The following is a 14,696-nucleotide window of genomic DNA, read 5'->3' as shown; positions in this document are numbered from 1 at the left end:
GCACTTGTAAGGGGAATGGTACCCAGGCTTCTCGGGTCGTATGGCCAGGCCTTCAATTTTGATAGCCGCACGGGATTCTCATAGTTCTCATTGTTGTTCTCATTATTTTTGAGTTGGAGTATTTTTAAAGCCCTTATTCTCAAGCTGTATTTTTAAGCTAGTCAGTAAAGCAATACACATGCACTTTATCAGGCTCAGACGGTATCTGGGCACATACAGCAACAGATGCTACTGATAAGATCCACGCTACAGATTTCCAGAATTTATAGCTTTATTAATGTATTAAAGAAACCAATAGCAGACTAGGCATGTAATTGAGGATTTGCTGGTATACTGCAGTCTCCCAGAAGTGTTCCCTTTGCACTGGCAGCGCTCCGAAAAGCAGATAGACCAAATGTGAGGAAAATGAGCAGATGATACCATCTGAAAAAGTAGATTATTGAATAAAAAAAATATCTTAAATGAAGGCTGACCTTAGGAGGAGAAAACTGTGTTAAACAGTTTTCAGATGTGTATCTAAACTACAGTATGTTACTGTGATTTAACTAAATCCATTTTGGCTAAATTGGAGCTCCCCCCAGAAAGCAATGTTATTGTGTACAAGCATAATTTGGGGCTCAAACCAAGAAACAGATTATATGCACAAATACATAAGCAGTGTTTGTCATATAACACTGGACTACAGAATGTTGTAGCATAAACAGTATTTGTCATAGGCCTCACACTGACATTTTAATAAAGTGTTGGTGACACAGCAGACTGTGGGTTTCATCATGCCACAGCAGAAATACAAATATGTATTGTAATAACATGATATAGTGCCTGATCTTACAAAATTCTGCTCTTGCAGTTCATAAAGGTCCTCAGTAGTAATGATGTAATATTTTCAAAGTTTTTAAGCATGTTACCTATTCAGTGCTGAAAAAATTGCATTATATTTATTAATGAATAAGGAAAATCTACACAAGCGTGATCACGTTATACATGTTATTTCCCCAACATGGTACTACCACAGGTCATCTGAATATCTTTGTCAAATACTAGCACTGCAGGAAGTAATACTAGTTATTGTCCTGGTTACTTAAATGAGTTAATAACAAAATATGAAAACTGGATTATGTTTTCCAGACTTCAGAATTAGTCCAAATTTTGCTTTTGAAACTCGATGAAATCTGAAGGTGTTAAAATTTTATTCAGTCCATTTGGATTACCAACTTTGGTTGCAATACCTGAACTTTTCAAATGTGTAGAAGTTTTTTAGGAGCCTGCATGATCATGTCTTAAAATCTTTGACTAAGTTATCAAAAAATAATCTGTGATCAGATAACTGTCTCTTAAAAGGTGGTGTACTTCCAGGGACACACAGTGCTGGCCATCTAGTAAGTTTTAAGTTCAGTAAAAGGCTTAGGAATTTCTTAGGGGTTTTAACAGAATATATGATCGTAGCTCCCCATATGCTAAAATGTCCACAAATTGCACTTTAAGGCAAAGGCTTTGAGCAGATCTTGAAACAGAAAGGATTTTCTAAAATGTATAGTGTATTTTCAATAGCTGACTATGCCAATCACCACATATGGGCAGTTACCATATACATTTGGAGGGCATGGGGGTGTACTTAACTTTTTTAAAATTTTTTTTTTACCATAGTAGATCAGGTTCTGTGATCCAGTTCACAGCTATGGCAAAGGGGTATTAACAAGTGGCCACAACAAAGATGGTTTTTCCTTCTGAACATTTTATTTCAATAAAACAATGCTGCTGCAAAATTTCAGTATTAGAAATGATGCCAGCTGTTAGTACTGGAGTGGCACGTGCTGTTGCAGAGTCCTGGTTCTTGGCAAAAGACTACTGGCATGGCTGTAACAAATAATATGAATAATACGTGCAACCAGTGCTAACAACAATTACTATATTTTTATTTGTTCTTCCATGAAAAAAAAAAAAAAACCACCTGTGGTGAAATTTACAGAGGAATTTGTGTCCCTTAGTGTGCATTATAACTTTTTTATAGGTATTCTTAAAATAAACTCTTTGCTGACTGAATAACTACGTATCAGCTTGGTATCTAATGCAAGGAATCATGAGCAAGTGACAGTACTGAAAAAAAAACAAATAGAAACAGGGTAATCTCTAAACTGAAGTAATAGCCACCAGAAAGTACTAAATTCTTATGTTTGTTTTCCAGATTATCAAACTACGATGAATTTCACATCTGGTGATCACAGTCTCAAGAGAGACTTGCTGTCTTATAATTTCATCCTATGAAGTTAAACTAAAACCAGTACTTCAGCAGCTATTTTTGCCTCTATACTTAGTACTATGTGCCACATTAATGGTGACTCATTCAATTTCTCTGTCCTACAAACTCACAAAATATTATACTGTAATTCCAAAGCTCTAGCAAACAATCACCTGCCAAAACAGTAAAGGTTAATACTGGTATATTTATACAACAACATATCCTCAGACCATCCTCTGCAGTTTTGGCTGCATCGCTGTTTCAACATGCAACTGAGAAAAATAGGAAATCAATATAATATACCAGGGCAAAAGTGAGTGCTTCAGTGAATCCAGCAGCTGCCACGTCCAGTCTCAGAAGTTCTGTGAGTTTATTGATGGGGAGCTAAAATGAAACAAAAAATAGTTTTCAACTTCCATCTAAAAACATTTTTTCTATTCTTTCCTGAGGTGATTCTGTCTGTTACGTTATGGTGAATTCACTAGGGAGGTACTAGGCTTGTGTGCTTAAAATTTTTGAAAGCGTGAGCCAGCTGCCTTTAGGTTTGCCTGAGGAAATGAATCTTCCAATTAGAGATTTAATATGGGCTTCCTACTTAAACCCTGTCTTTTTTCAAGTACCAGCCACCACTGGTCTTGGACTTATTCAAATCAGTGGGGCATCTGTTTTGTATCCTATCCATGGTAAATACTTCTCAAGGCAAAGCATGTCAAAATATTTAATTCCTAGGTTCTGTTTTCCCCAAAGCCCTTCTGGCATGCACTAGTCATTTACTGACAACAGAGCGTTTATTTGAAGGGGCAATCTTACTTGATTAGCTATGGTGTACGTTTTCGGAATAGTCATCTGAATGTTGTTATAACCATAAGCTATTGCTGCATCTTCTATGATATCACATGCATGGATAATGTCCGCTCTGGTGGGAGGGATTTCAACCTCTATATTGTTCCCATTCCCTATGACGTGCGACTTCAAACACATCCTAGTCAGCAGCTTTGCAAGGCTTGATGGAGTTTCACTGAAACAAAACAAGAGAGTAGTAATTTACAGATCTTGCAGTATATCGACTGACTTTTAAAAGTAATCAATGTTTCTGCTGCATTGCCTTCTATCCTGAAGAATTTCCGAGTGCTTTATGGACTGTATATAGACTTAGCATTCCATCAGAAACAGCACAGATTCTGACTTGAGATGGTCATTTTTCTTTACTTCGTAACAGCTGCGTGAGGCCATAAAGAATCATTCACTTTCCTCGAAAGCAGGGGAAAAAGTTCTATAGTGTTGATCTAATTACCCAAGATAACCCCTGAATTTTTGCTAAATTAACAAAATAAAATCACATAGTGTAAACATTTTTAAAACGATGCAATAATCAATGTTTTCTAGTATCTTTTTCATGATTAATTTTCATTTGCAATAACAGACCTGATTCCTACTTTCTTGTTAATAAGTTCAGGTTTCACCTTCTCTTTTCGGTAAGCCAGTTCCTAAAAAGAAAGACAAAGCTTTTCAGCGTACACAATGCCTGCCATTGCTACCCAAGAGGATTGAATTTTGACATCTTGGTAATCTACCTGCTTCTAATTACGATACTGAAATGACATCCACAGAAGACAAGTGTGGAATATTAGGCTATACTTAATATTTTAAGGTAACAGGATTCTTGAAAACATATTATAGTACATGATGCAAAAGTTGTTCTCAGTTCAGCTAAAAGGTTGAATGCAGTATGAGATGTTACTGAAACTTCTGATAATTTCTGATAGATGCAAGTAATGGAGTTGCTGAAAGTTTCTAGTCACCAGTTCATCCTAAGTCGAAGTCCTAAAGCAGTGAATGGTCATGTGTAAGTTTTCATGGTCTAGTACAGATCAAATGACTTTTAGGAGGAAAAGGAAAGAAAACTTTCTATTTCTGTATTGGCACAGAAATATCTACTGGTATATTACTTCGAAAGTTTGCAACATGTTTAAGGAAGTTACTTTGTATGTATTTACTTAGGTGTTTCTAAACTACTTCTTGAACTTTGGGGATTTTTTTCTCTATTTTATCTAGGGAAGATACTTTGGTTACTGCAGAGATTTCTGTTTTGTTGGATATCTCTTCAGGATTCTAGGTCTTTCCTCTGTTGATTAAAGCTGACATTACTAAAAGAAAAAGCTAAAATACCACTAGAAAAACTCTCAGTAAAAATAAGTTTCTCTTTAAACAGTTTGTACTTGCTTGAACATCTGATTTTATGAACTCAACAAGATCTGTTTGTCTTCGGTTACTTTCAGGAAACAGAAGGAATTGTTTTCTTTATACTTATTAAGAGAACAAAAAAGTAAGAGTACATTACTGCAGAGAGGTCTGCCTGGGACTCCCAAATACAGGCAAACCTGCACTTGAAGTCAACATCCTGCCTTATAGACCTTTATACAGTTGAAATCTATAAAGTGAAAGGCTGAAAACCCCAGTGTTACAAGGTTATTTTAACTGAAGGGCATTACAGCTTCCAGATCTGATAAGTAAGTTATGCTGAGGCTGATTTCAGTTGTCCACTGGTTTAAGCCTGAAGGACCTCTTCCTGCATTCATTTTTCCTGATTTGGAACACATAGGTTTTAAAGGCTTTAGACACAGATTATGACCTTTGATTGCAATCTTTACTTGTTCCTGAAAAAGTTCGTATCACATGAACTCTAAACCACAATAGTGGTTACCACTCGTAACTTTAAACCCTACCCCCCTCCGCTTCTTTTTGGAGTATCAGGCTATCGCAGTGAGACTGTATTTTTAGCTTTATCATAAATTAGTGGAGCTTCAGAATGAGTTTCCTAGATAAGGGGAAGCTAGAGCTGGAGTTATTTTTCGTGGGGCTAGAGAAGGCCCTGACTCGCTAATATACAGACAGTGCCAAGCTGAGCTTTTACACAAGATCTCAGAACGATTATATACTGCCTCTGTCGAAAAAGAAGACAATGTCACTCTTACTGCACTCTGTGAAATAAAAACCCTTCCCCGAGGATACTGAGATATCATATCACTATGCTTACCGGATAGATATGGGTCTTCCCATTAGGATAAACGACTTCTGCTGCTTCAACACTGAGAGAAACAAAAAAACAGAAGTAAAAATGTTTTTAACTACGTGGCCCAAATGCAATGTCTCTCTAACTGGAGATTTATACTCACCTGAATGGCTTCTCGCAATATTCACTAAACATTGTGACTATAATATCAAGAACAATTTTTGCCTGCAAAATAAAGATAATAGTCACATTGAAAACTGTCAGCTACTTGTGTTGAAGTAGACAAAATATTTTAACAAAAAATGGGGGAAAAATCTTGTCTTACACTCTCTTCATTCTATTCTAGTTAATAACTTAACCAAATCCTAGCAGTCTAGAATACTAGATTGGATTTTTAAAAAATGTTTTTCTCCGCTACAAAGACATTTATGCAAAAATACGGAATCTTTGGTTTTCAGGGTTCTGAAGCATTTGTGTATGTTTGCTAAACTCTGTTCTGAAGGTACACAGGGTCTTTATTACCAGTTGGAATTGGGTCTTCCCAACCTTAAGCCCAATGAGTCGTTTCACTGAAATTCAAGTGAGAATGTAGAGGCTGAAGCACTGTGTGTTGTTTAGTAATATATTATCAAATAACCTTATCTGCAATATCTTTTGTTTTACAGTTAATATTTTAAGACATTAGCATAACAGAACATAATAATGAGAATTAGATCAACTTCTCAATCTACAAGGGTTTGGGTTTTTTTGATGCCTCACAGTATAATTTCCTTCATGTAAATACAACAGTACTATCTTTATTTTTACTACCAAGGCAAGCAGTAGAAAGAAGCAGTTTTTTATTTGTTTGCTTAGAAGCCACTCCCCAACGCGCAAATTAATTTGTGTCGTTAACATATTGTGTAGTAGGGTACGTTAAAAGTGTTTTTGCTCTTAAGCGTCAAGATACATACTTTAGGGAAACTATCCATGAATGCACAACCTATATTCAAGAACAGGCAATTATAACTGCTGGGCTTTCATGCTTCAGCTTTTGAGTTACAGAATTTGCATATGGAAAGACTTCGATTTGACAATTATTTGCACAGCATCCCTGCTTGAAACAGATAACTAAGAAGAAAAAGTGCCGTCTTCCTTCCTTTAGCCCAAATTTTAAGCAGGAGACAAAGATTCTTTACAAAGAGTATTCTGGCAAAATAGGCAGTCTTAGTGAATTTTACTCTTTTTGAAACCTTTCAGATTTAGAAAAAGTGTTCAACAACAAAAAAAGCCCCTAATTTACTTAAATTACTTTCCCATACAAACCAAACAGTGTCAACATAAAGACACGGTAAAAACAAAATCCAATGAAAATACAACACTGACTATAGACCAAGTCTAAAACTGTTAAGTCCTACAACTTATCCTGCCCTTTTGAAATGGGAGGTTGGCTCCATGAAGTAAATGCCTGGCTACTGTGGGTCTTTGTATTGCAGCCCTATCACCCAAAGGGAAAACAATAACATTACAGCATATCAAAAGCAGGGAAGATTAATTTACCTTTGTAATATCTGTGCCCGTACATTCAATAAACACATTTCTGGTTTTTAAGCTTATTTTTGTATGATCTCCTAAAATACGTGAAGACAAAAACATGTTAAGAAATGTTATTACTTTTCCTGCAATGACACTGATACTCGCTCCTTTCGTGATTCAGAAAGATCATTGTCATCTTCTGCAGCCACTGTCTACTGTACCAACATTCACAATTACTACCAGAATAGCAGCTCTTTTTATTTTTAAAGTTATGCATCAAAAAGAGGAAAAAGGCAGACCAGACTCACTGACCAGGTTATGCTTTACATTGAAAGACAAATCTACAGGTATCTTGGTATCCAGTTGCACAAGCAAACTAGCAGAATAGTGGCCATCTGCTGGTTGCAAAGTGGTTCTGCACCTCTAGAGCATCTCATCTCCCCTGGGTTTAGTAACGCATTTGCATCTAATGTGTGATGTGATAAGAAAGCAGCCTTGGACAGGAAAGAATTAAGTGTTTTTTAAAAAGTGATTTAGACTGATGAATACCCATAGCTACTTCTGTGAATAACTAAGATCTCTTGACGCTGCCTGCTGACATGCTATGGGTTTGTCTACATTGGTGACTCGGGTCCTGGTATGGGTTCCTTTTAGGCATGAATTTATTTTGTGTCTGCACTGGGAATTGTGAGGCGTGCACTGAAGCCCATCACTGATGCACTCAAAACGTTTTCTCATCTGGAAGAAGCAAAGTGGAACATACGCTTAGGGACATCACCTAAAGCGTCTCTCTTGCTAATTGGATGCAAAGGCCCCCAGTAATTGGTTGCCTACAAAAGTGGTGTTCTGTTAGTAAGCCAGAAGCGATCTAGAGCAGCTGTAGGGAAACCTGCCCCGTATTGCCTGTTGGGTATAGATGCGCAGCGCACACCTTGAATGGATTTCCTTGCTGGGAACCCTGCAGAATGGCCATACGCAGTCCTGGAACTGTATGGGACTGTGCCAAATCCAACCTCTTTGTCCTTCTCGCCTTTCATTGCACCATTCACTAAAGTACACGTACCCCACCAGAGGCAAAGGGAAGCACACGCTTGGATACACGTGGGTGTTCTTGCTTCCTTTGCCTGACACTGAGCAAGTCGTTCAGCTTCGGTGTTTTAGTTTCCTACCTGAGAAACTAGGTCACAGCTGGACTGAAAGTGAGGTGCGCTGAAGGTCTTAAGACTGAGGGATCGTATATTCCGTTCCCTTTGCTGTGCTGTGCCTCTTTGCAGATGGAATGTATTCAGCGTTTCTGGACTCACTTCAAAGTAAATACAACTTTGCACCTAAGTGCTTGTAGATAATCCAAAAAACCAATACAAATGTTTACATTTCATTATCTGTTTAAAAAGTACCTTTAACCTGGAAGCTTCTCTCAAATACTGCTCTTTAAAATAGAGACAGATATTAAATTTAGCTCAGCCTTTTTAATTGATAAAATGTAAACAATATGCAATGCTTATACATGGAACACTCCAAAGTTGGCATGAGCTTAACAAAGAAGGATCAGACACAGCGGTTGACACCACCTTCAATTCAGAACAGTTGTTCTTACCAGTCCCTGACACAGAGTCTGAGCTGCCTTTTACAGAGATTTGGACTAGATGTTTAAGATATGGATAAGGTCAATTAGGAAAAATACATCCAAAGAGATTATCACTGCAGATTTTATTGGTCAGTGTAGGGCAAGTTACTGATTCTTGAACTAAATATATAGGTATACTGAAATACCTTTGTTAAAGGAGTCATTCTTGCCATATCATTTATTGGCTTCAATAAACATGGTTCTTAAAAATCACCCGTAGTTTCTTCTGCATTCAGAGGAAACCCATGTTTAAAAACAATGCAAAAAAGTCTAGACCAATTTATTCTTTTTAAGCAATTAAAGTCTTCTGGAATCACTTGTGTGATAGCAAAAGGATCCACAAGACCTGGTTCACACTGCTGAGAAATACACTGGGCTTAAGACTTAGGTGAAAAGCTTCCTACTGTGATCACATCAAATGGAGTACAAAGCAGACTATTACAGTTAGCAGTTTACTAAATAACTTCTTACACATTTCTTTTAGCTCAATGTCTGATGAACAATGTTTCTGTATGCAAACAAAATGCTTTCCTAACAAAACACTTTTCTTGATTCTAGAATGGTATGAGAAGCTAAATGCAGAGGTTTGCAGTGGGACTTTTACACATCAGTGTTTCTGTTAAGACATTCTGACTCACATGCAAAATAGCAGAGACAGTATAAACTAGTCATATGTAATCTTACCATTGATGATTGGTGGCATGGACAGAACAACACCGTTGCTGTCGTAAATGACAGGATAAAGTGGCTTGTTTTCTATCAGGTGTAAATAGTGGCGAAGGTGGCTGTCAGTCTGGAGAAACAAAGCACAACCTAAATCTCACATTAGCTCACTTGTGAACTTCCATAGTGCCACAATCCTTTGCTGAGAGATTAATAGAAATTTTGAAAGAGGGAAGGATTGGGCTTAGAGCTAGGTACTTCACTAGCAAAAGCTGTTTGCTCTAAGAAGCAGGAAAATTTTGAAAAGAGATAACTGGATTTGCTTCAGAAGCATTAAAAATTATTTCTTTAAGGATTCTCTCAAAGATGCACAGGCCATGATGTCCAAATGATGCCCTTGCTCACCACAGCACACCTTTCATTGCCAAACCCGTGGGGAGACATCCTTAGTTTATTTATAGGAACTTTCCTTAGAAATGATAAAATTAGCACTATAAAACTTTCTATTATAAATGCTTAAATTTGATTCAAAATTTACATCTGTTCCAATGACAGGTATACCCTGTACCAAAAACATGATTTACTTTTAGTCACTCTTATACCTCGTTTCTTAGCTCTCTTACTCATCTTTGGTCAGAGATCTTTGAGAATTTATTTATCTCTATGACCAGCATGTGCACTCCAGCAGGGCTGGGTATTGTAATGATGGTGATAACAGTATCATTTTCAAATGCTGACATTTAAAGTGGCTCACATAAACATCATAAAATTAGGCCTGATAGAATCTTTTCCTAGCATTTACCTGGTTTCATGAGGATGCTGGGCCAAGAGCAGTGCCAGACTTAACTTGGGCCTTTTAGACAGCTACACTTGCCTAATACGTAGTCAGGTAAATAATTCAACATCTTCCCCAAGTAAACTGGCCAAATAAAAGTTATATTAAAAATTCTGATATTATTTACCCCAAGCTTTTCTCAGCTTTGTACATTGAGTATTTTACCAGCGTAGATAAATACACAACCCTTTTACGGTATTATTTAAGAGCATGATGAAAAGCAGTCTTCATGTTAATAAATCAGAGGGTTAGTATCAAACTCACTCTTCTAAGAGTTATGCTTAACCACAAAACACCATGATGTATTTTTTATGGACAATAAAAATAAAGTATTACCATGCTTTTCTCATGAATAAGCAAAATGTGGAATGCTTAATGGCTGAAACTACAGAACACAACTGTGTTGTATGTGTAAGAACAACTCTTAATGATGAGGATATGAGAGACATTAAGCCTTGGAAATTTATCTTCCTGCATTTTGTCCAACAAGTCTGAAAAATCCCACTTACCCTATACAGATCCATCATTTGTGAAGCTGTGTACTCCTGGGATTGATTCAAGGGCTTGAATTTAATTTCAGAAGGTGGTTTAGCTGTAAAAGTAAATGGACCAGAGATGGTGTCCAAGTCATGGGTACCTATTGCTACTAACGCTCTTCTCCTAGAAAGAAAGAAAGCAAGCAAAATAATGATTTTACTAGTAATATTTGGAGTTCCTTTGAGACAGTATCTCATGATGCCCTGTACTGCTATGTATTCATAGAACTTACTGAAAAAGTAGAAGGGCAATTTTGATAAGCGTAGAAATTATTTTCAAAAATAGCATTTTAACAAATGTTAACAACACACCTAACGGTCAAAGGCAAATCCAATCCTTAACATAAATATAAATACAGTGCCTCTCTGCTATAGGGATGTGCAGTATTACCATGTGAAAAAATCATACACAGACACTACACACTACTTTAAAGTTAAGCACTAACCTGCAAATATTTTGGTGTAGTTTTTCTTGGAGGTCAATGAAACTATCATAACGTTCCTTGGTAAAAGTTATATTACGAAGGACGGCAGCTACAGCATGAGGACGGACTTGGACAGTCTGCAATTTACAACAGAAACACAAATTTCAAGTACACAGGATACACAAAACTAAAACCAATTAAATGTGCATTTTTCTTCATAAAATCCTTTTTTCTAAAGTAGTAATCAAAAGGAAAATTCATGGAAAAACACCAGAATTAAAAAGGGGGGAAAAAAACCAAACAAACCCACTCCAGGTCGTGTAAAGACAAGGAGGTTTCTAATACACTGTGTGATGGCCCTAAAGGTCAATGCACTGTGAGCATCTGAAACTTTGATTTGATCTGCTACTAGGTTCACCCAGAATAATTTGCCTATTGTTCCTCCCCTTCCCTAGAAATAAATCACAATGAGTAGAGTTATTTACATTTCTTTAGCTCTTGTTCTGTAAATAAGATTACCAGTCTCACTGCTCTTATAAAATTGGTACTGGTAACTGTCTTGCTGGTTCAGAAACTCTCAATAAATTTACAAAGGTGCAGTAAATACTTTTACCTCTTCAGTGATAATCAGCTTCTGACCTTCACCCTGAGGTGGTATTATTTTTTCATACCTAGGGAGATTTATCCTAGAATAGAACCAGAAATAAGTCTGTAACTGAAAGGAAAAAAGTTCCCCCAAATGCAGGAAACTTTAGAAAAGTAGCAAAAATTATATGTAGAAAACTTTCCTAGTAACATTTCTTGGCATGTAAATTAGCCAACTGTTTAAAACTTGTTTTCTATGGGATGGTAAACAGACTACTTAACTAGAAAGGAAGGACTCGAGAAGATAAAAGTCATAGCAGAAAACTGAAATAAATTATTTGTTTTGGTATTTATTACAGATGATCACAAGGAAGTTCCTCTGCAGGAGTTCTTTAGAGGATAAGTCTCAAATGCAACTGCAGTTTAAAACTTTTTAGACCAGGTTCAAAACCCAGTAACGTTCTAAGTCTAGTCTTCTAAAAGTATACAATAGATCCTCTCCAGAGGAACATCTGAGAAATCTGATCTACATTTGAGACTGTGCTCCAAATCCAAGCAAGTGGCAAGTTTGTTTATTGACTAGAAATAGACTAATATTTAAACAAATAACAAAACACACGAAAGTATCATAACTCTGCATTACCTTTCTTTAAAGACCTGCAGTCCACGGACCAACCCTTCAAGGCAAAGAAGATCATAACGGTTGGCAGGAACATCAATTTTATAGAGAACAGTATCAGATGCACCCTTTGCCTTTTCTTCACCTTTTTCTTTACTTATTATGTCTTTCTCAGATGTCTGAAATTAAGCAAAAAAAATTTTTTAACCTGAAATATCTTAACATTGCCAGGAGTTTCACAGTGAGATAATACAATAGGAAAAACTGTAGTAATTAGAAGTTTAACAGTGTAATTTGGAATTATACAGCAAATGGACACACCAGAAATGACATAAAAACTAAATCTTTCTCAGATTCAGAGATTGTAATGCATAACACCAAAAGAAAAATTCACTATTAGAACTTGAATTTTAAAAAATGATACTATAGAAGTAAGAGTCTCCAGGCTAGCAGATCCCAGTAGAGAACTGAGACCTTATTTTTGGCAATAGGACAGCAAATGACTTGTCATATCAAGTCTATTCTGAAATAAAGCGTAACATATGATGTTCAAATGTCTTTTGATAAACAGCATTAAAAGATCAATTAATTCAAATTAAAAAGCAAAAGCAAAACAGATCTACTTGAAAAGATTTAAAGAGATACTTGTAAGGGCTAGCAAGTTTTCACAAGTACAGAATCTAAATCAAAACCTGAAATATAAATCAGTTACAACTTAGGTAACAACGTCCGGGACAAACATGTTTCTGTGGATATTACACAGAGGAACACATACAAAACAAGGCCAAACAGATCTTGTAAAATAAGTTCAATACAGGGTCTGTGGCCACATTTATGCTGCTAAATAAAATGGGGCCAGAGACTGAAGACCAAGTGGCACAGACTGCTGATCTCCACGAAGTACAGCAGTGTGCCATCTTGGGGTCTCTTGCTTCCAATATGGTAATTTTTTGATATCTGGGTTTTTTTCAGATTCGAAACAGTCCATTACAACAGTATTTTATAACAAGAACCTAAAGGAATGTGTTAGATAGTCTTCCTTGTGGTATGGAGAGATATGAGGATATTTCAGGACAAAAAGTACTGCTGAAAGACTGTACAGGTCAAGGGAACATTCAGGTCTCGTCCACACTGCACCGCTTTTCAAGAATACCCAGGGAATGGTACCCTCCACACCCCAGAGAATATGCTGGAAATAATGCAGTACAAACGCTTACCAAATAGAAATGCTGTCAGTACGCTACATCTACTGAAAAAGTAAAAAATAAAAACGTTACTTACAATTTCATCAAGCTCCAAACCAAACTCGAAACAGAGCTCATCAAACTCTTCATCAGCTGTAAAGAAAGATGGTGAATTTTGGATAATAAGCAGACCTCAGGTTTTTAAAGTAATTTTTGTTTTGAATGTTTTCAAACAAGATAACAAATACTATTTTGAAAAAAAAAAAAGTAGTAATTTAAAGAATTTTGCTCGTATTTGCACCTGAGGAGCAGTTTCTTTAGTACATACTGCATTTATTGACACGTTATTCTTAGAGTCACAGCAAGGGCTTCTGAGCCCCGGAGCCCAACGTCACGACCAGCTCCTCAGACAGGTCTGTCAGGGTAACTCCGGCCGGAACAGACAATGAAAGCAGGGGGGAGGAACTGGACAGCTTCTGCCAACAGCTACGTTTTTAAATCAGTTGGCTTGTCATACAGAGGTTGCACCAACCACCTTATGGCGTGTGAGTAACATAACCCCGACCGGGACACGGAGATTTGCATCCCTGTGTGTCTGTAGCGCCTGCCAGCTCCAGCGCGGGCGGGACAACCTGCTGCCCGGCCCCAAGCGCTCCTTCAGCCAAACCGGCGCTTCTCCAGTCGCCTTTCTAAAGGGCCGGGGAAGGAGGCCTGAGTGAAATCACGGCGTTACGCCTCTGCTATGCCTGCTCCCTGCTCTCCCCTCTCCTGTTTGATTTCACCGGTCCCCAATACAGACTGCGACGCTCCAACCAGACACCGCCATGTGGAAACGCGTGGTTCTGGCTTCCGCAGGGATCTGGGCCCCGACAGCGCGGACCCGGGCTCGGGCAGCAGGGGCCAGGGAGGACACACGGCTTTGCCTGGCAGGCCGGGGGCTGGGAAGACCCCCGATACCGGCACCACCGCAGGTCCGAAGCCTGGGCCCCCGGCCCGGCGCGACAGCCGTTCCCCCGCCCCCCCGCGCCACTCACTGTAGGTCCTGCCCAGCGCCTGGAAGAGCAGGTCCCGCTGCACGCTGACAGTCGGCATGGCGGCAGCCGCCTCGCCCGCACCGCGCCTGCGCCACCGCCAGGCCCCCGCCGCGCCGCGCCTCCCGCCGCGCTGCCTGAAGGCCTCCCGCCCTTCCTCCGGCCCACGCCCGTCGCTCCCCTCGCTCCCCGCCGTGACGGTGCTCAGGCAGCCCCACCGACCGGTTATGGAGCGGCTCGGCCCGTCTCCTGCGCTCGGGGAGGCGGCAGGCAGCGCGCCGAGCACAGGCAGCGCGGCGGGCAGCTACCGGCCGTCACGTCTGTTGGCCGGGGGCCCCCGCGCCCTCCCAGAGGCCTGAGGCGGGCGGTGCGGGCGGCAGGTGCGGTGCCGGCGGGAGCGGCCCAGCCGGGACGCTCGTTCCCG

The 14,696-nt window shown here is 38.9% G+C and overlaps 1 protein-coding gene across 1 annotated transcript in view; it reads right to left on the bottom strand.

The window, feature by feature from the left end:
• Positions 1 to 14,357, bottom strand: part of FARSB (phenylalanyl-tRNA synthetase subunit beta) — a 39,167-nt gene extending 24,810 nt beyond the window's left edge. Inside the window, exons 1-13 of the mRNA XM_074153073.1 lie at positions 14,276 to 14,357; positions 13,339 to 13,394; positions 12,082 to 12,236; positions 11,467 to 11,539; positions 10,875 to 10,990; positions 10,402 to 10,552; positions 9,079 to 9,187; positions 6,792 to 6,862; positions 5,416 to 5,477; positions 5,277 to 5,328; positions 3,665 to 3,726; positions 3,050 to 3,257; positions 2,543 to 2,623 (exon numbers count right to left, since the gene is read on the bottom strand). Coding sequence (XP_074009174.1) covers positions 2,543 to 2,623; positions 3,050 to 3,257; positions 3,665 to 3,726; positions 5,277 to 5,328; positions 5,416 to 5,477; positions 6,792 to 6,862; positions 9,079 to 9,187; positions 10,402 to 10,552; positions 10,875 to 10,990; positions 11,467 to 11,539; positions 12,082 to 12,236; positions 13,339 to 13,394; positions 14,276 to 14,333 — 1,254 coding nt within the window. The 5' untranslated portion in view covers positions 14,334 to 14,357. The remainder of the gene's footprint in view (positions 1 to 2,542; positions 2,624 to 3,049; positions 3,258 to 3,664; positions 3,727 to 5,276; positions 5,329 to 5,415; positions 5,478 to 6,791; positions 6,863 to 9,078; positions 9,188 to 10,401; positions 10,553 to 10,874; positions 10,991 to 11,466; positions 11,540 to 12,081; positions 12,237 to 13,338; positions 13,395 to 14,275) is intronic.
• Between the last annotated feature and the right edge of the window lie 339 nt (positions 14,358 to 14,696).

The sequence above is a fragment of the Numenius arquata genome, chromosome 9 (genome assembly GCF_964106895.1).
Source record: "Numenius arquata chromosome 9, bNumArq3.hap1.1, whole genome shotgun sequence".
In the NCBI taxonomy this organism is placed as follows: domain Eukaryota; kingdom Metazoa; phylum Chordata; class Aves; order Charadriiformes; family Scolopacidae; genus Numenius; species Numenius arquata.
Note: the sequence above shows the minus strand (reverse complement) of the source record. Positions and strands in the feature narration are given on the sequence as shown.